This window comes from Astatotilapia calliptera, chromosome 20, assembly GCF_900246225.1.
Source record: "Astatotilapia calliptera chromosome 20, fAstCal1.2, whole genome shotgun sequence".
Classification (NCBI taxonomy): Eukaryota; Metazoa; Chordata; class Actinopteri; order Cichliformes; family Cichlidae; genus Astatotilapia; species Astatotilapia calliptera.
The window spans coordinates 11,147,343-11,168,916 of NC_039321.1; the positions used below are offsets into that span (position 1 = coordinate 11,147,343).

A 21,574-nucleotide genomic window follows, 5' to 3' on the forward strand; every position below is an offset into this window, starting at 1 on the left:
CTGAGCGCCATGTTGTTACTCACAGTTTATTTTGACATATTTGACCATCTTTGATAAAAGCTAATTCTCTTGTGACCAGAGTCAGGAGTGTACACACCAATCAGCTGAAGAGCCAGGTGCTCCACTGCAAACGTCCAGACAAGATCCCTACTCAGCACTTATTGTTTGAACCTGAGATGCTTTGGTTGCAGTGATGCAGAATAGCAGAAATAAATGTGTTGTAAGCACATGAAACTTTCATTTGGTACAAGCAGCACTGTGGACTACAAGTAAGAGTTGATGACTGTAGTTTCCCCCTATGCTGTGATTGGATAGCTGGATAAAAAGTGTCCGTGATGGATGCATCACTTTACTGTGGGATATTTAGACAACGAGAAAAACCACGTGCACAGGAGGCAAAGGTGTCTTTGGTTAAAGACCAGGTTACAGAACAATGACCGTTACTGCATTTGAGCCTGTGGTTTAATTTTTCCACGTCCTGTTTAAACCTCTGTATGTCACCTGCATGATTGTTGTGATGAGCAGAGCACAGGGAGGCTGTGCCACATGTACACATACCTTTGTAGTACTTAATGAAATTCTTGTTGTTGTCCTCAAGACAGTCATTTCATGTATAGTTCAACATTTGAATGATAATAAAACATAATAATTGGTCCTTTTCATCACGCTCCTGGCCATTCTTACAGTATGTGTACTACAGCAGCTTCTGTTGATGTTCCTGACCAGCTGTTTTGGCTCCAACAGGATCCCAAGGAGCGGCTGGGTTGTCAGGTCCAGACAGGCTTCACAGACATCAAGTCCCACACGTTTTTCCGCAGTATAGACTGGGAACAGGTAAGAACTGAAGTCTGAGTGAAAACGCATCGTTGTGTATTAAAGTTATTTCATCTTAAACACAACATACACACTGCAGTCTCACTATGATTTCCAAATGCATGGGCTTGGAAAGGAGCAGTAAGGGAACAAATCTACTCGGTTACTGCAGTCTTCTATTAAATCTCCTGCTTCGGCTATCATCAGCATTTTTAACTGATTTTACATAAAGTCATTGTATGGAGCTCTTGGACAACTGCTGGTAAAGATGTTTTTACTGGTTTGCAGCTTGTCTCACTCTCTGCCTTTGGTTTCAGATCAGTTCCTGAGATGGTTAAGAAAACAGTTTTCTCAAGATCAATATAATCAATACTGTTCTTCCATCTCCGAGCTGTAATGTGAAATGTTATATAAAAGTACTACAGTCACCCAGCCACATGGAGGTGACAAGCCAGTGTACTCCGAGTGCCAAGGTCTGATGATATGGGACCGTGAAGAATGAGATTCCTTTACCGGATCATTTGGGATCCAAGTTAACAACAACTGTGTGTGGTGCTGGGAGAAGCATGGACGTGAGGATAGGGACTGTGTCACACAGACACGACCATGACTTGTTGAGTGTTGTTAGTGTGTGTGCTCAAGCTCAGCGTCAGAAGAGAAAGAGGAATACTGGGGTGGATGAAACGGTGGAGAGAGGTGATTTAAGCAACTAACTATAAGCACTATATAAAACTGACTTGAATTGATTGGAGCAGACTTCAGTGGACACCCCCAAACAATCACAGCAGATGGCCCCGCCCCTCCTGTGCCTGATTCTGCCAGAGGTTTCTTCCTGTTAAAAGGGAGTTTTTCCTTCCCACTGTCACCAAAGTGCTTTCTCATAGGGGGTCATATGATTGTTGGGTTTTTCTCTGTATGTGTTATCGTACGATCTACTGTACAATATAAAGTACCTCGAGGCGACTGTTGTTGTGATTTGGCGCTGTGTAAACAAAATAGAATAGAATTACATGTATGTGAAGGAAACAGAGGCGATGAGGAGGTTTCTGCTTGTGGAGAGAAATGGAGACAGACAGATGATAGTAGACAAAAAGGACAGAAACAGCTGCAGTAAACACACATTTGAAGAAGAGGGGGAACAATAAATGACTTATAAGGGTGGAGGAAGGTGCACACAGGTAGACTGTATCTTATGTTGAAAGTGCATTAAGAAAGAGATGTGAGACTGCAAGGAGCAAATCTTCTTAGGCAGCAGTGAACAGTCTGTAGGATGAAACCAAGAAGAGGAATAACAAGTGAAGATAAAGCCAATGATTAAATGATGGAAGCTGAAGAAGGAAAACTGGAGACAGGCTCAGAGTGGTAAGAAAATATTATGTATATTTGAAATGGTTAGGAAAACTGCTAAGAAGGTGTTTGGTGTATGTGGAGGAAAGAGGACAAGCAGAAGGAAGTATAAGTATTCAAAGGACGAGGTTAGCAAAGGAAAAGTGGAAAAGTCAGGAAGATCAAAATAAACAAGAGACCAGGCGAACAGCAAACAGCTGGCAAAAGGAAAAAGACTTACAGACAGGAGACAGTGGACTGTACCATACCACAGCACTTTATCCAGCACTTATAAAAACAAAGCCAATGAATGGAGACAGGTGGTTGGTCCAGGTGAAGCACCTGTGGAGAAAGAGCAGCTCCTTTGACAGGATTGTTTAACATAAGCCTGCAGTCAGAGGAGGCTCGAGCAGTGGAGGAGCGAGTGGTGGTTCTGATCAACAAGGATGATGTGCAGAGTCATACCATGAAGGTGTGGGGAAAGAGCTGTTTCAGCGAGCTTAGGAAGAGAGGTGATGGCTGTGTGCTGACAAACAGAACTACACATGTAATGTCTGCAGATTTCTTCACAGCTATGTTTCCCCGTCCCCCCACCTCCGTCTCAGACCCACGCTTCCTCTTCTCCACTGTTCTCAGGAGGGTAATTACACTTTTCTGTTGTCTTAATTTGAGGTTTAACAAACATCTACTATGAAAATGGTGATTTCAGGGAGTGTCCACGCGGGGCTCGAGATAGGAATGGTGTTGCACAATAACTGGGATTCAAATAGAAGCATTCTGTTTGTGGCTACTCTCATAACTCTGATGAAAATTACATGTGTGCACTTTATACATACAGTGGGGCAAAAAAGTATTTAGTCAGCCACCGATTGTGCAAGTTCCCCCACTTAAAATGATGACAGAGGTCAGTAATTTGCACCAGAGGTACACTTCAACTGTGAGACACAGAATGTGAAAAAAAAAATCCATGAATCCACATGGTAGGATTTGTAAAGAATTTATTCGTAAATCAGGGTGGAAAATAAGTATTTGGTCAATAACAAAAATACAACTCAATACTTTGTAACATAACCTTTGTTGGCAATAACAGAGGTCAAACGTTTACTATAGGTCTTTACCAGGTTTGCACACACAGTAGCTGGTATTTTGGCCCATTCCTCCATGCAGATCTTCTCAAGAGCAGTGATGTTTTAGGGCTGTCGCCGAGCAACACGGACTTTCAACTCCCGCCACAGATTTTCTATGGGGTTGAGGTCTGGAGACTGGCTAGGCCACTCCAGGACTTTCAAATGCATCTTACGGAGCCACTCCTTTGTTGCCCGGGCGGTGTGTTTTGGATCATTGTCATGTTGGAAGACCCAGCCTCGTTTCATCTTCAAAGTTCTCACTGATGGAAGGAGGTTTTGGCTCAAAATCTCACGATACATGGCCCCATTCATTCTGTCCTTAACACGGATCAGTCGTCCTGTCCCCTTGGCAGAAAAACAGCCCCATAGCATGATGTTTCCACCCCCATGCTTCACAGTAGGTATGGTGTTCTTGGGATGCAACTCAGTATTCTTCTTCCTCCAAACACGACGAGTTGAGTTTATACCAAAAAGTTCTACTTTGGTTTCATCTGACCACATGACATTCTCCCAATCCTCTGCTGTATCATCCATGTGCTCTCTGGCAAACTTCAGACGGGCCTGGACATGCACTGGCTTCAGCAGCGGAACACGTCTGGCACTGCGGGATTTGATTCCCTGCCGTTGTAGTGTGTTACTGATGGTGACCTTTGTTACTTTGGTCCCAGCTCTCTGCAGGTCATTCACCAGGTCCCCCCGTGTGGTTCTGGGATCTTTGCTCACCGTTCTCATGATCATTTTGACCCCACGGGATGAGATCTTGCGTGGAGCCCCAGATCGAGGGAGATTATCAGTGGTCTTGTATGTCTTCCATTTTCTGATGATTGCTCCCACAGTTGATCTTTTCACACCAAGCTGCTTGCCTATTGTAGATTCACTCTTCCCAGTCTGGTGCAGGTCTGCAATACTTTTCCTGGTGTCCTTCGCAAGCTCTTTGGTCTTGGCCATGGCGGAGTTTGGAGTCTGACTGTTTGAGGCTGTGGACAGGTGTCTTTTATACAGATGATGAGTTCAAACAGGTGCCATTCATACAGGTAACGAGTGGGGGACAGAAAAGCTTCTTACAGAAGACGTTACAGGTCTGTGAGAGCCAGAGATTTTCCTTGTTTGAGGTGACCAAATACTTATTTTCCACCCTGATTTATGAATAAATTCTTTACAAATCCTACCATGTGAATTCATGGATTTTTTTTTCACATTCTGTCTCTCACAGTTGAAGTGTACCTCTGGTGCAAATTACTGACCTCTGTCATCATTTTAAGTGGGGGAACTTGCACAATCGGTGGCTGACTAAATACCTTTTTGCCCCACTGTACTATTAGAAGACATGATACCTGGAGTAGTGAGACGTGAACTACCCCGGAGGCCCGATGTCGGAGGCCCGATGTCGGAGGTCCTTACCATGCAGACTGGAGGCTGACGGTTTTCAGCGGTTTCATTGGATGATACATGACAAACAGCAAACACAGCTGTGTTGTCAGTTTCACGATGGTGCATATGGAAATGTTGATCTCTAAGTATCACATTAAAAAAAACTATGTATCAGGATATTTTTTTAAACTTTTTAAAGTCTGTGTGTCTGTCTGTGTGCACACCAAGGACACAGTGGGTGATGTGTGGAAGCAGAGCTCCTGAGCAGAGTCCACACAGAGCAGAGAGACAGCGAGCTGAGCGAGCTGGAGAGGTAACGCTCTCTGCCCTCAGACCTGTCTCAGGACCTGACAGGTGTGGTGTACCACCACTGTGTTACCACATATTAATATTCATCACATGTTTCCTGAGGGAAGTTTTCTCTCTGTAACACGTCCGTTCTCCACAGTTCTTTTATTTTAGTCCAAGGCCAAATGTGAAGTTAGAAGTAGTGAGCAGCAAAGGCTGACACGAGACCCAGGTAGGTGCCCAGCTACTGCTGTCACAGCTCCTCCCACATTTCAAAGGTTCGATGAAACACAGAGGGTCTCACAGCCGTGGGGTCCCTTTGTCTCCAGCTGTGGACCAACAATGCAGGACGTTTCTTTGTGGGACGTTCACTGATAAAAAACAAACCAACAGTAAATGAATGGTGACTGGCCTCCCTGATGTTGTCCTTCTTGTTTTGGAGAATGATGGAGAGGCTGAGAGCAGCACTCAGACAGCGAGCGTGGCACACCGTCATTTTACACATGTGAGAGAGACATGTGTGACAGCTCGTCACTGACACTAACGCCTGCACACACACACACACACACACACACACACACACACACACACACACACGGTCAGTGTTGTGATCTCAGGCACCTGTACAGCCCTGACGTTCACTGACCTCTTTTATCTTCCACTGTGGTCTCAGGGACACTTTTCCCACACTTCAACATGTGTGTAGTACTAATGTTTCAGATCCTGTGTGTGTGTGTGTGTGTGTGTGTGTGTGTGTGTGTGTGTGTGTGTGTGTGTGTGTGTGTGTGTGTGTGTGTGTGTGTGTGTGTGTGTGTGTGTGTGTGGGCTCACTCCAGGCTTTCACTTCATTACCAACACACAGTGATTAAGCTTGCCCAGCAACACATCAGAAAGAGTGGGGAAAGTAGGAGGAGAGAGGAGAGCAGTGTAACAAGATAAAAGAATGGAGAATGAGTAAGAAAGATAGAGGCGAGAGGAGAAAGATGGAGACAGGATGTGAGGGGGTGAAACTGACAGAGTGTGTAGGTAGGCGCCGAAAACCTGAAAAAGAAATGAACAAATAGAGAGAGAGAGAGTGTGTGTGTGTGTGTGTTTGGGAGAATGTGGGCAAATTTGATGGATAGAAAAACATACAAAGTGAGTTATTTGGTGTTTATCTGTTTGAAGCTGAAAACACTTTGAACCAATAACATTAGAGAAGTGCATCAACTACTAAAACAAACACACACACACACACACACACACACACACACACACACACAGTAATCACAGCTAAGCACCACAGCTGGCTGGTTCCCAGGATTGACCTGATCAGGGCCAGGTTTTTGTGAGTCCAGGTCCTGAATGTAAGGCCTACAGACAGCTGCCTGTCACATCTGTAATGTCTGTAATGTTCTTCATCTGTAATGTTTTTCACACCACCCGGTGTGGAGAACATGCCCTCCACAGAGTTCCTATGATGGGAAACCGTTTGTTTGGCTCCTGTATCAGGTCATAAAGATGGTTTTTAATGCAGTGGAGGTGACAATAGACTCATTCTTGGAGAGGAGCTGCAGTTTCCTGCAGGCTTTTGGAAGTCTGGATTTCACATGGTGTCAAATGTTAAACATCGAGATTCTCTTGTAGGTACATAACACCAGACACAGTGTGTAAAAGTCTTGGATGATTCAGCCTTTACAAGGAGCATCATCATCATTCAGACTCCTCCCACCAACAGTAAGCCGGAACCATCTGAACAGTGGTAAGGCTCAATCAGCCCTCCTCGAACAGTCCACCTGCTCAGAGTTTTTCAACCACACCAACACAATTGACGCTCATCACCCTTCCTACACACCACATTTAGCTTCTGTGATTCTCTGTTTTAAATGAAATCCCACTTGAAAGATCACCATTTTGACTCAGTGGAGGAGAACCAGTATGTGTCACTGATGACACACAGTGGATAAAATGGAAATGTCTCCAGCAGCAGTGTCTCAGAACACAGATGCTGTGGGTTGTGCGTCCCCACTGATCCAGTGTAGACATTAAAATACTTTAAAATAAGAATACAACTTTTTTGGCAGAATAGCTAGAGCGCATGTTCACTGTGTGAAGCATGAGGCTGGGCACACACCTTGATCTATGACATCACGTAATATGGTCATTGTTTAATGTTCAACTATAAGAAAATGGTACCCGTGGTCTGGCACAGCCTCCAAATCCCAGATGGTCACATCTATTTTAGGGCTTCTTTTCACCCAGCTTTCTAAAGAGAAAACAGTGAAACGCAGCATGACGAGCGAAGCTGGGTACCTGTGGTTTTTCTGTGCCCGTCTGACTTCATTGTGTTCTTAGAAAATGTCCTCAGCGCACATTTGAACAGGATGAGGGACGAATGTGAAACCATGGAAACAAATCAGACAAAAACTCTGGCTGAATCACTCAGGCATAATTATTCTGCTGCCTCAACCTTCTTCGTTCTGTTGTTTGGCTTCATCGCTACACAGAAATACAGCAACACGAGCCCAAGCTTCTGTTTCACTGTTTCACATCTGGCCAAATGTTGGTGCAGATGTGTTAGAATATGTTTGTGCTTTCACGTTACCTATTCAGTGACATCAGGCTATCACACACTGATGATGGATGTCAAATATGTGCCATTAAGTCCTTTGTCTTTTTGGTGATTTTGATTCACACAGAATCACTCACTGGGTTTTGCTCTTTGCCTCGCCCCCTCCCTCCCTGCCTCCCCGGGACCAAGTGGACATGTCAGACCCTACCAGGGGCTGTTTCCCTGGATAACACAGCTCCCAGGATCAGAGGGGACACATAAACTCCTCCACTGTGGAAATGTGGGTGTGGGGGTGTCTACACTTGTGAAAATGTGCCTTTTTTATTTGACTTCATGGCTCCACTCTCAGTGAGTAAAAGCAACTGTTATATGTAATACACTCTGTTTGTTTTCACTCAGCTGGAGAAGAAAGAAGTGACGCCGCCCTTCAAACCTCAAATCTCTGATGAGTACGGCCTAGAAAACTTTGACACGCAGTTTACTAATGAACCAGTGCAGCTAACACCAGACGATGAGTAAGTACTGCTTTTCAGCTCAAACACAGCCTTTATTAAAGTCAAGCTTATGTGAATAAAGTTTCATGTGTGGAACTGCACGTCTGTCTTAACGTAAGCATGACTGTTGTTTTGTCAGTACATGATGATAACTCTTTACTGTGATCAGTTACTGCCATCATCAAGCACTCAGAAGAACTGTATGGAGGGTTCTCACAGATAACTCCATATTTTTGTTCTTGGACTCCCTTAGAGTAGCTTTGCATGATTCCCAGTTCAGAATAAGTCTTTGTTTTTCTTATACGGAGCATTCAGCGCTGTGTGCAGCAGTGAAAACATAATAATATCACAGCTTAAACACAGGTTGTCCTGTGTCTTTGTGGATCATACCATATGATAGACGGAGTAACATATGGTTCAAGGTGTGGGTGGGATTACATCGGGGTCGGCTCTGAGCTCCTCTAGTTTGCAGCAGCGATAGACAGCTAGTGAGGTCACAACTATCCATAGACACTGATGTTCCCAAAGGACAGTGGGATCTGCCAGAGCAGGGAGCAGGATCAATCAGATTCAATTCAGTTTTATTTATACAGCGCCAAATCACAACAACAGTCGCCTCAAGGTGCTTTATGTTGTACAGTAGACCCTACAGTAATACATCAGTCATATGAGCAAACACTTTGATGAGGGTGGGAAGGCAGCTCTTTATGTCTTTAAGACATTCCTGCAGTTTAACTAATTGGTGTGTGTTATCTGGGTTCATAGATAGATAGAGCTGGGTGTCATCAGCATAGCAGTGAAAATTTATGCTATTTCTTCTAATGATACTGCCAAAGGGAAGCATGTATAATGTAAACAGAATGTGTCCTAGCACTGAACCCTGTGGAACACCATAATTAACCTCAGTGTGTGAAGAGGACTCTCCATTTACATGCACAAATTGAAGTCTATTAGATAGATATGATACAAACCACTGCAGCGCAGTACCTGTAATACCTACAGCGTGCTCTAATCGCTCTAATACAGGTGGATGAGACCGCTGAGAGGTGGAGGTAAGATCTGGAGAGAGAGGAATGAAAATCAGCAGAATATGACAGAATAATGAGTGTGAATGAGACAGAGGCACGGGCAGCTACAAGGAGCAGAGAAGAGTTTAAATGCCTGTAGTCAACCATCCAACAACAGACAGAAGAAGAGCGTGCAGGCAGAGTGGAGTAGGTGCAGATGAGTATCATGGGTGATTTGTGAAAGCAAATATTCAGAAGATGGTAATGAGCTGGAGGTGGGAGAGATTCACTGGGATTGACCGGGATGGACAGGATTAGAAATGAAAGGAAGAGGAAAGATGTAAGTCCCAGGACTGCTGCTCCTGTGTTTCTCATACAGATGTGCAGCAGCCACTATAGAGGTGTTCAGTGGAGACAACAGTCCATCCTGTCCTGGTCACACAGAGCCTAAAAACAGAGCTTACTCTGTAACGTCACACAAACACTGGGTGGACCATCTTCCCAACAGACTCCTGCATCCAATAAAGAATGCCCCCATGTGAGTTTCCAATGTTGGGGGGTTGTTTTGATTAATGCAAACATGCAGCTCCAGGATCTGAGTGGAGCCCTTGTTTAAGGCTGAACTTTGAAGAGAAAAGGCTTAAAGATATTACACAACCACGGACACACTGAAGGAACACATCATCCTGTTTTCCTCTCTGTGTCACTAAATAGATTCCATAAGGCTTTGGCAGCAGATCTATCCCAGCCAATGTTAGAAAACATCATGTTGGTTTGATTCTCGATGCTCCAAAACTTGAATTTCCCCTTCTGAGGATTTATGGAGCTTGTGATCATGATGGCAGGAACACAATGCCTTTATGGAACGGTTCACATAAGTCCGAGTTGATAATACGGACAGAGGTGTTACTGTCTGGCTGTGACAGTTACATGGTGGACTGACTAAAGGCTCTTACAGGATGGAGTAAGACGTTTGTGCAGCAACAAAAAGCCGAGGTCACCAAAACCAAAATATGACAGTGCAGTATTAAACAAAGTGTCACTGCAGAGTAGGAAACCCTGTCAGCACGTGTGATCGAGCCACACTTCAGTGGCCTTGGTGACTTGTTTCGTGCGTCGGTGTACACTGTGAACGGTTTTCCTGGAGCATGTGCACTGGTAGCATTGTTTCCCTCCTAACAGCACTGCTCTTCATTACTGTTTCCCTCCCTGTTTCCTGTTGGCATCTGTCTTTGTTTTATGTGAATAACATAATGACTATGTGCACTTTCTGAGCTTTATAAGCCTGCTGTTATTCAGCACAACTGTTGCTCAGGAGCAGAAGCCGAACCGATAATTAAATCCTTTAGGCACCTTTAAATAATGGGATCCCTGCTAGCATGACGACAGACTAAGAAGCCTTCTAAAATAATTGGATCTGGCACACTGCTGGACTGTGTAATTTTTGTTTGCATGGACATTCAATTTTCAATTCAATTTTATTTACACAGCACCACATCACAACAGTTGCTTCAAGGAGCTTTATATTGTACAGTAGACCCTACAATACTACATACAGAGAAAACCCAACAATCACATGACCCCCTATGAGCAAGCACTTTGGCGACAGTAGGAAGGAAAAACTCCCTTTTAACAGGAAGAAACCTCCGGCAGAACCAGGCTCAGGGAGGGGTGGGGCCATCTGCTGCGACCGGTTGGGGTGAGAGAAGGAAGACAGGATAAAGACATGCTGTGGAAGAGAGACAGAGATTAATAACAGATATGATTCAATGCAGAGAGGTCTATTAACACATAGTGAGTGAAGAAGAAACACCCAATGCATCATGGGAATCCCCGGCAGCCTACATCTATTGCAGCATAACTAAAGGAGGATTCAGGGTCACCTGGTCCAGCCCTAACTATATGCTTTAGCAAAAAGGAAAGTTTGAAGCCTAATCTTAAAAGTAGAGATACAGGGAGTGCAGAATTATTAGGCAAATGAGTATTTTGTCCACATCATCCTCTCCATGCATGCTGTCTTACTCCAAGCTGTATAGGCTCGAAAGCCTACTACCAATTAAGCATATTAGGTGACGTGCATCTCTGTAATGAGAAGGGGTGTGGTCTAATGACATCAACACCCTATATCAGGTGTGCATAATTATTAGGCAACGTCCTTTCCTTTGGCAAAATGGGTCAAAAGAAGGACTTGACAGGCTCAGAAAAGTCAAAAACAGTGAGATATCTTGCAGAGGGATGCAGCAGTCTCAAAATTGCAAAGCTTCTGAAGCGTGATCATCGAACAATCAAGCGTTTCATTCAAAATAGTCAACAGGGTCGCAAGAAGCGTGTGGAAAAACCAAGGCGCAAAATAACTGCCCATGAACTGAGAAAAGTCAAGCGTGCAGCTGCCAAGATGCCACTTGCCACCAGTTTGGCCATATTTCAGAGCTGCAACATCACTGGAGTGCCCAAAAGCACAAGGTGTGCAATACTCAGAGACATGGCCAAGGTAAGAAAGGCTGAAAGACGACCACCACTGAACAAGACACACAAGCTGAAACGTCAAGACTGGGCCAAGAAATATCTCAAGACTGGTTTTCCTAAGGTTTTATGGACTGATGAAATGAGAGTGAGTCTTGATGGGCCAGATGGATGGGCCCGTGGCTGGATTGGTAAAGGGCAGAGAGCTCCAGTCAGACGCCAGCAAGGTGGAGGTGGAGTACTGGTTTGGGCTGGTATCATCAAAGATGAGCTTGTGGGGCCTTTTCGGGTTGAGGATGGAGTCAAGCTCAACTCCCAGTCCTACTGCCAGTTTCTGCAAGACACCTTCTTCAAGCAGTGGTACAGGAAGAAGTCTGCATCCTTCAAGAAAAACATGATTTTCATGTAGGACAATGCTCCATCACACGCGTCCAAGTACTCCACAGCGTGGCTGGCAAGAAAGGGTATAAAAGAAGAAAAACTAATGACATGGCCTCCTTGTTCACCTGATCTGAACCCCATTGAGAACCTGTGGTCCATCATCAAATGTGAGATTTACAAGGAGGGAAAACAGTACACCTCTCTGAACAGTGTCTGAGAGGCTGTGGTTGCTGCTGCACGCAATGTTGATGGTGAACAGATCAAAACACTGACAGAATCCATGGATGGCAGGCTTTTGAGTGTCCTTGCAAAGAAAGGTGGCTATATTGGTCGCTGATTTGTTTTTGTTTTGTTTTTGAATGTCAGAAATGTATATTTGTGAATGTGGAGATGTTATATTGGTTTCACTGGTAAAAATAAATAATTGAAATGGGTATATATTTGTTTTTTGTTAAGTTGCCTAATAATTATGCACAGTAATAGTCACCTGCACACACAGATATCCCCCTAAAATAGCTAAAACTAAAAACAAACTAAAAACTACTTCCAAAAACATTCAGCTTTGATATTAATGAGATTTTTGGGTTCATTGAGAACATGGTTGTTGTTCAATAATAAAATTATTCCTCAAAAATACAACTTGCCTAATAATTCTGCACTCCCTGTAGTCTGTCTCCTGAATCCAAACTGGCAGCTGGTTCCACAGAAGAGGGGCCTAAAAACTGAAGGACATGTGGGTGTTGGTGGCGTGCTACACACAGCTGGGTTTTTTTGGGCTGTTTTTGGTCTTTCAGAGTGAAGTTGTAACATGCGTTAAACCGTGTTTAAGAACAATGCGTGCCCACTGCAGCACCACATAGCTCATGCTCCCTCCATATTTCATATACAGTTTATGTGGAATTCAGCAGAATTTTACAAAGTATGGCTGAAAAACCTCTAGATTGTGTAACTCCTGGAGCTGTCCGCCTGCCGGGGGTCTGTCTGTCATGGCTTGTGATAATCTGTACCTCCGCAGTGTCTTGACTGGGAATTCACTCCAAAATAAATGACGCCCTTCGTGCTGTCACTAATTGGTATTATCACTGCAGAGCTGTTGACTGTGCTGCACTTGGCGGCCTTATTACATGCCCGTCATGATCTGCACCCACGGCAGATGTCTTTGGGAAGCATCCAGTTTGAAGTTTGTGCTGTTCAGCAGATATCAATGTTCAAAACCAGCCTTGGAGTGGCTGAGGCTCGCAGCTCATTAAAGGGCTGCAGCGAGATGTCTCTGAAGTTCATCCCAGCTCGTTTGTGTCAGACTTTGATGACGGGAGTCTGCGACTAACTCTTGGGAAGACGATCGTAGAAGAGGTCCAAATGGTGCAGTGGTGAGAAGAGGGAGAACGGGGTGGGGAGCACGTGACCAGTTCAGCAGCAGAGATAGCAAGTTGGCATCAAAAACTGCAGCACGTCAAAATAAGATGCACGGCTCCTCCCTGTGTCTCGCACTTTATCTCCCCACCCCCTCCTCTTCCCTGTTACCAAGGAGAGGGGCTGACGTTGCCCACTCTCGCTAGGAGGGGGTGATGCAAAAGCTCTCCAGTCTCCCCTCTCTCCCACTCATGATGGCTTTGGCACAAGAAGAAAGAGAAGTGAAAGCCATGAAAGGAGAGAGAAGGGTAAACCCTCCATGTTAGAGATTTACATTGCGACATTAAAAGCCAGGATGGCTGGGGGCCCTCGGCAGCGTGTGAGAGGAGTGCAGGAGAGGCTTTCTGTGCCAGCTCCCTATCTTAGAAAATGGCCAAGCTCTGCCTGTGCTTAGGAAACGAGGCCTTTGTCTTCACTAGCCTTGATCCTTAGTGATGGATTTCAAGAGCCTGAATATATAGCAGCTAGGACTATAGTACTGCTTTAGTGTGGCACGTCCTCACAGAGCCGGTGACGTGTTTGCAGCAGCTCACTTTTTTCGTTAAATCCTTTTTTCCCGTTCTTGGATGAACAGATCTTTCCAGACTTGTGCAGTCATACTCTTCACTACGTTACTTTGCATTCACTGATGCTGCATGTCTGTCTGTGATGTTCACTGGCAGGTGTTGCAGCTAGTTTCATTGTTTTAGTAATTGCACGAATAATTTGAATCATGCATGTACATCCAGCCCCAACTGTGTGATGCTGTTGTATCATTATGGACTAAATCTCTGATATATTCACTTCATCTTCACTTACATAACGCCAGCTCACAGTCACCACATCGTAGCTAAAAAACCCCAACAATCAGACAACCTGCTATCAGCAAGCCCTTGGTGAGTCCACCTATCTATGCATTGAATTCAGTGCCACAGGGGGAGAGCCAGGTACACTGTGGACAGGCTGTCAGTCTGTCACAGGGCTAACACAGAGAAATAACCAGGTGCTCAGCACTGATGCCTCGCAGCAAGAAGGTCCTGGTTGGAATCCACCATCTGTGTGGAGCTTGTATGTTTTCCTCGCTTCTTTCCGACTGATGTGGCTTTCTCCCACAGTCCAAGATGAGCAGTTATTGGAGGTTAACTGGTGATTGTAATTGCATACATGTGTGAATGTGAGTGGTTTGTCTGTCTCAACTCAGGGGCAGCCATCTGCCACGAAAAGGAAGACTTTGAAATTGTTTCATTACCACCACCTTAAAGCCTTTAATAAGGATAAACTGGTCATATTTCAAACTGTGAGGCTCTTCTGTCCTGTCTCTGCTCTCTCCCTCACTTACCAGCAGGTCGCACTGGATGGCTGCCACACCTGAGCCTGGTTCTGATCAACTTCCTGTTTAAAGGCTGTTTTTCCCTCCTACCTTTGCCGACTGTTAGCTTATTACAATAAAGCGCCTTCTTGTGAATTGGCACTATAGAAGCAAAACGGAATTGAATTAAAATGTGTCTGACACGACTGTGAGTGTGAGAAGACGATGCAGGGTTTTGAAATTCACACCAAAGGTGCCGCTACTCAAAGTTTGAATTTCAGTGAGCTCAGCCTCAAGGTCAGAGGTCAAGCTTTCTGAAACTCTTGTGACTGTGATAACTGAAGCAGGAAGTCACCAAGGACATTCAAATGTAACTGTACGCACAGCTACGTGGAGGCTGAGGGGTAGCACCTGTTCACACACTCACACAGTGTGATAGATGCATCCAGGGCAAGTGTAAGAGTCAGGGTGAAAGAGTGTGTGTGTTTGTGTGTGTCTATGAGGCTTATAGTAAGAAAGTATTAAAGCTGTGTATATGTACCACTGTGTTCACTGTTAAGAATTAAAATGGTTCTGAGGGTGGGAGGAGATTCAACTCAATAATGGTATGGATGATGATAATGAAGTCGCACATAGTGTAATATACCTTTAGATCTGAGAAAACAAAACTCTTTTACTGGGACATTTACTGGGATATTTGCTTTGGCTGTTTCTAAAATGAAGTGTGGCTATCTAAGTCACCAATGTCAACACGACACATTCTTACTCCGCTAAAAGCACTTACAGAGTTGCACTTACAGAGCTGCGCTACAGAGTGGTCCACTGATCTGCACTTACAGAGCTGCACTACAGAGCTGCACTTACAGAGCTGCAATTACAGAGCTGCACTTACAGAGCTGCACTACGGAGTGGTCCACTGATCTGCACTTACAGAGCTGCACTTACAGAGCTGCACTACAGAGCTGCAATTACAGAGCTGCACTTACAGAGCTGCAATTACAGAGCTACACTTACAGAGCTGCACTTACAGAGCTGCACTTACAGAGCTGCATTACAAAGCTGCACTTACAGAGCTGCACTATAGAGCGGTCCACTGATCTGCACTACAGAGCTGCACTACAGAGCGGTCCACTGATCTGCACTACAGAGCTGCACTACAGAGTGGTCCACTGATCTGCACTTACAGAGCTGCACTTACAGAGCTGCACTACAAAGCTACACTTACAGAGCTGCACTTACGGAGCTGCACTTACGGAGCTGCACTTACAGAGCTGCACTACAGAGTGGTCCACTGATCTGCACTTAGAGAGCTGCACTTAGAGAGCTGCACTACAAAGCTGCACTTACAGAGCTGCACTTACAGAGCTGCACCACAGAGCTACACTTGCAGAGCTGCACTACAGAGCGGTCCACTGATCTGAATGCCAGCCCACATCACCGATGGCTCAGCTGCTCCATTTATAGTTGGGGAAACATGTCCAGGCCACACCGCAGCTTTCATTTCCCTAATGGAGACAGCTGTGTGAATTACAGCTGGTAGTGTACACCTGTAAGTATGTGCATTAGCTTAGTGCTCAGCTACAACTGTGACTGAGATGGACATGAGACAAATTTGAGGAAACGATGCAGACATAAACTTGAGCAACACGTTTGTATTTGGCTGTTTCTAAAATGAAGTGTGGCTATCTAAGTCACCACTGTCAACACGACACATTCTTACTCGGCTAAGGCGTGGACATAGCGTAAAAGAGTTCATAGTTTATTTTATTACTACCTGTAATTTATTGCAGATTACTTCTATTTGCTTAATTGTTTACTAAATGTTTGAGGTGTGAAATAAACCGCAATAGAGCAAAATATGGGTGTGTGTGGTTGGAAGATGTGTTTGTGCGGGGGGGGGGGGACATTTTTGTTGTAAAACAAAGGGGGGCCTAGCAAAAAAAGTTTGGGAACCACTGCACTAATCAAAACTTTGAGTTCAAGTTTTGGCCAAACTGAACCCCAGAGGCTCCTCAGTTCCTGTGAAACCTGTTTGTGTGCTGTGATGATGGTAAATCTGGCTCGATTCATTCATATGAACTTCTGGATCAGTTCTGCAATGAAACACAAAAATGCAATTCACAGCTGAAGTTAGTAAGGTTAGTATTGAAGAATTGAAGAGTATTGAAGAATAACCTAATGTAACCTAATAACCACTGATCTCAGCCCACATCAGCTGATGGCTCAGCTGCACGTTTCCACAGAGGATGTGTTTTTGAGCTGTGTTAGCCTCCACACTGCTGGTTCGTTTGATCCTTCCATCCTTGTAAGACGATATCCATGACATGATGTCAGAAAAACAAAAACCACTGTGCAGATGAATCAGGAGCTGGCTGAATGCTTTATGTGTTTGTTTCTTCCACTAACGAAGGAATAATCTCAGGTGGAACTTTATAAACTGTGGATTAGGAGCAGCTGGGTAAAAAAAATGCAGTCCCTTAGCAACACTACCGCCTTCTCCCTACTGCAGCAACAGGCTGTTTACTCGTGCGTGCGCGCGTGTGTGTGTGTGTGTGTGTGTGCGCGCGCGTGTGTGTGTGTGTACATGTGTGGTTGTGTTGGCCAATGGAAGGGAGCGGGGCATGGTTAAGCTCTTGCCGAGGGGAGGCCTCTTGCTGGGAAAGGCCAAGATGTTTTCTCGCTGCAGACACGGAGCAGGGGGCTTTGAAGTTAAAACAATAGACACGTTCACTGGTCCTCTCCCTGCTCCACCAGGTGGGTGGGAGTCTCACTTTAAGGGCCACCGCTTTGTCAGATAGCTTGCAGATCCCACCCACAGAGAGCACCAGGACAAGTGAATGAAACGCTATAGTGTCTTTGAGTGTGCAGACTGGAATATTGATGAAGCAAATATTTTCTCTCCATCTGATCTCATGTGAAGGACTCGCACTGTAGGAGTAGGTCAAGCAACAATAACGCCATTAGATTTAGAAAGTGGGCTTTTTTGTTTTCAAGTTTCAGGGAGAACGAGGAGGCAGAGTGAAAGACCACAGAGGGGGAAACACAAAGGAGAGTGGAGAAGGTTTGGGAGACGACCAAAACAAACAGTGTGTTCAACCAATGTAAATGGTTCTTTTTGCTGACTTGGAAAACGTGAAAGCGTTACCAGATGGAGACGAAGAGGAGAGAGTGCAGAAAGAGCCGTGGACACACTGATCCACAGAGCGATCCACAGTGTGATCCACAGACCTGCAGTCTTTCTAATGAATCCTCCAAAAACAAACCTGATGTCATACGTCAGCATTTTCCTTTAAAATCATTTTCAGCAGCACGACGTTTATCCCAATCAGAGTAAGAACAGCAGGGCATGTTTCAGATCTCTGTTACGCTGGTGTGGGCACTCTTCTGTCCACACACTCCCCACCCTGCTGCAGCCTTCACCTTATAGGACAGGCTGGCACATGGACAAATGCCAAACTTTAGGCATCAAGGTCAACAAGTGGCTCAGGCCACTTCATTAGGTAAACCTTGATATTAACAGCTTGGACCTCGCTTTATCCTCACAACTCTGCTAATTCTTTGTGCATTGCTCAGATGTGTTGGTCCATATTTACATGATAGCATCACACAGATGCTACAGAGTCGTCATGGTACACATTTCAAATTTGGTCATTGTGGAATCCATTTGAAAGGTTCAAGCCAGTTTAAACTAGTTCAGGCTGATCTGAGCTGTGCCAAAAAACTGTCTTCCACACCACATTACACCAAGTGCTGCTACAAGGAAGAATGGATCCATGCTTTATGCTGATTAGCATTTTGTGACCATTGTAGCAGAAATGGAGACTCAGCAGACTAGGCAGCGTTTTTCTAATCTTCTATTGTCCAGTGTTGGTGAGCTTATGTGAATTGTAGCCTCAGTTTCCTGTTCTTAGCTGACAGGGGGGCATACACTGTGGTCTGTGCATTCTGCTCTGACCTCTGGCATCAACAATTTGTGCCGAGAGAACCGCCGCTCACTCATATTTTCTTTTTTCCCTCAACCATTCTCTAAAACCAGAAAGATGATTGTGTGGAAAATCCCAGAAGAGCTACACTTTCTGAATTACTGAGTCAATCACCTTGCTACATTCTATCATTTCAATCATTTCTTAAAGCAAATTTAGTGGTATTTGTATCAGTAGGTACGTTCTACTGATACCTGCACTGATTGCCAAGAAAATGAAAACAGAACCATAACTCAGTGGGTACAGAGCCTGAAAATGTTCTAAACAATGGTCTGCAATTCAACATGGACATTCCCCCACCCCTCCAAAAAACATCATTTTATTTCCTTTAGATTCCAAACCTGGAAAAAGATGTGGTGACGCTCACCTGAGAGACGCCAGGAGCAAACCTGGTTTACTCTCAGTAGCTCTGTGGTAAAACAAGTCCTCTAATTGTTCTTTCCATCCTTCTCTCCTCAGGGACGTCATCAAGAGAATAGACCAGTCCGAGTTTGAGGGATTTGAATACATCAACCCCCTGCTGCTAGCCACAGAAGAGTCTGTATGAAGGAGAAACCAGCGTCCTCCTCCGAGCTGCTGTTCAAAAACAGAAACAAACAAACAAACTTGCAAGCCAACTCAACTCAGAAAGGCGACAACAAGGAGGAAGTTTCCCCTGGACCTGTCCACAAGGCAAACGGGAGGAGGGAGAGTTTTTCCCTGGGGAGCCGGACGCCGGACTACAGGAACATTCCCTGACTTTATGCTGTCTTCTCCTTTTCTTTGTTTGGTCCTGTTGTCCCTGTCAGTCCATCCTCGTGTCAGAGCAGGACTGGCTGTGTGAGCGTTTCATTCTGTGCCTGCCACCATCAACACGTTTCAGCCCATCTCACGCCCTGGATGAATACGACGGCTCTACGGAACAACTTTAAATAATTTTACGTGCAATTTTTTATTCTTCTTTTTTTTTTCTATCTTGGTAGGGGGGCCACGCCTCACACACACAAGAATGTACAATGACAAAGGAGAAAATGTTGTTATTGTGTATTATGATGTAGCTAGTGAATCCAAAATTGATGATGCCTTTTATTGATGCAAGCGGCACATGTTCCTCCATAACCACAAACTTTTCTTTGTGTTCTGTTGTTTTCACAAACAAGGGGGTGACAACTTTTTATTTAAGAAGTGCCTCAAAGATCAAATGATTTCCCGTGTCTCTGACTGCACCTCTCTGTTCACCTGTTACGGCTGCAGCAGGTAACGCAGCTGAAACTCTGCCAGGGTATGTCCGAACTCTCGTCCAGCGTATGGAGCTCGCTAAGCTGCCTCAGTCCCCACACACAAACAAACCTTATTTTTAATGAATCGTTCAAATAATCAACATTTCCTGTGAATGTGTAATTGACACAAGCAGCTGGGAGGAGACCTGACCTCTTTCCTTACACATGTGTAATTGTAATATTTCCCAGTGAAGGTCCGCGTTATCGTCACATAGGTGAGGAGCAGCAGACAGACTTGGCCCATGCCTGCTGTCAGACGTTGGCTTCAGCTTCCACAGTAAATGCAGCTTTGGGTTCCTCCTCACCAGGTGCTGCTGCGTGACCATCTGTGTGACCTGCTGGGGGAAACTGGTCACCGTTTCCTTTATGTGCTCACTGTGTGGTTCCATGTCTACAGTGACCTGCTGCAACGACAGCTGGAAATCTGTTTGCAAGTCTAAATGAAATGGGAGAACAGCAGAAAAGCCATGAGAGCTTTTCCGTGGTTTTCACAGACATTAGTGGGTCTTCCCTGTGTGGGGGAACAAAGCTTTTTTTGGGTTAAATTCCAGGTGTGTTACTTTGGAGTTTGTCTCGACGCCCAGTCAATCTCAGCAAAGGCCGCCCTCCCTGAGCCTGGTTCTGGCAGAGGTCTGTTCCCATTAAACAGGCGTTCTTCCTCCCTACTGTTGCCAAGCTCTGTTTATAGAGGATCATCTGATTGTTGAGGACTATGCCTACAGTACTAGAGATACTGTAAAAAAGTGCCCTGAGACAACTGCTGGGGCGCTAAAGAAAGAAAAGTGGGTCATTCCCAGTCTCAGCTGTAATGTTGTGGATGAGTGTTAGTCAGGGGTTGGAGGATTAGGTCACTATTATAATTCATGCCCTCCATCATGCAGCTGCTGGTGCACAACAGCTATAAAACCAGTACGAAGCCATGAGTTTGTCTTTACTATATAATGACGTTTTCAGGACACTTTAACTCTGTATACTGCCTCCTTTTATACACAGCAAGCAACATATCAGTACCTAACTGAAGCTTTGATGTTTTAATGCTGGGACATCAGTGAGCACACATTCATGTCTCCAACACAACTCAGTGCTTCTGATGCAGGCTGTGTGTATCTGCATACATGTTCTTCTGAGGGAGGAGAAGCTCTCAGTTAGCTGTTTGTGATTAAACTTGACCCACGCTAATTTAATACCCTCATAATAGGATTAATTAGCTGATCAGTCACAGGGCCTCAATTAGCTGCAGGCCCTGTACAGGCAGGGAGACGGCGTAATGAAGTTCCAGTCACAATGAAAATACACACCTCTAATCTAAAGAAGCATCCTCCTCCTCCAACCCCGACACTCCATCTCACAGACTGTATTTTATTACCTGCACACAGGTGATACATTAGTGATGCTGTTTTTCCCCTTAAGGGACCAATGGATAAACTGGAAGCTCTTGACTCCACCTTACAGAACATGAAGGCCGCTCAAACCCCATGAAGGATTATTGAACTACAGTTCTGCTTTTACATAATGCTGGCCAGGTCTGCTTCATTTAGCTTCATCGCATCTTTGTAAATATGTGTAATTATTAAAAATCAAACTGGTTTTCTGTGAACCGAGTCCTTTTTTCTCTCACTGACGTCCTTTATTTGTGCCGACAACAGCAGGAAGATCTGTGCAGATGCTATAGATTTCTATGCGAGTGAACACTTGGGCTCATACAGCTCCTCTGATCAGCCCTCAGCTCTGTTCATGCAGAGAAGCACAGTCACCCTGAACCTAACGATACTGGGCTCAGTCACACTCGGTGAAAAATGATTTGCCCCTT

At 44.8% G+C, this 21,574-nt stretch overlaps 1 protein-coding gene across 7 annotated transcripts in view; it reads left to right on the top strand.

Moving 5' to 3' along the window:
- prkcz (protein kinase C, zeta) overlaps positions 1–21,361 on the top strand; it is a 105,819-nt gene extending 84,458 nt beyond the window's left edge. For 5 of the 7 annotated variants that reach the window (XM_026155088.1, XM_026155089.1, XM_026155094.1 and 2 more), the window contains 4 exons: positions 745–834; positions 7,604–7,756; positions 7,876–7,991; positions 18,965–21,361. In XM_026155088.1, the coding sequence (XP_026010873.1) occupies positions 745–834; positions 7,604–7,756; positions 7,876–7,991; positions 18,965–19,052 (447 nt within the window). In that variant the 3' untranslated portion in view covers positions 19,053–21,361. Of the gene's footprint in view, positions 1–744; positions 835–2,711; positions 2,992–7,603; positions 7,757–7,875; positions 7,992–18,964 lie in introns of those variants that run through there. The other 2 variants (XM_026155090.1, XM_026155093.1) reach the window with 2 other exon arrangements.
- The last annotated feature ends 213 nt before the right edge of the window (positions 21,362–21,574 follow it).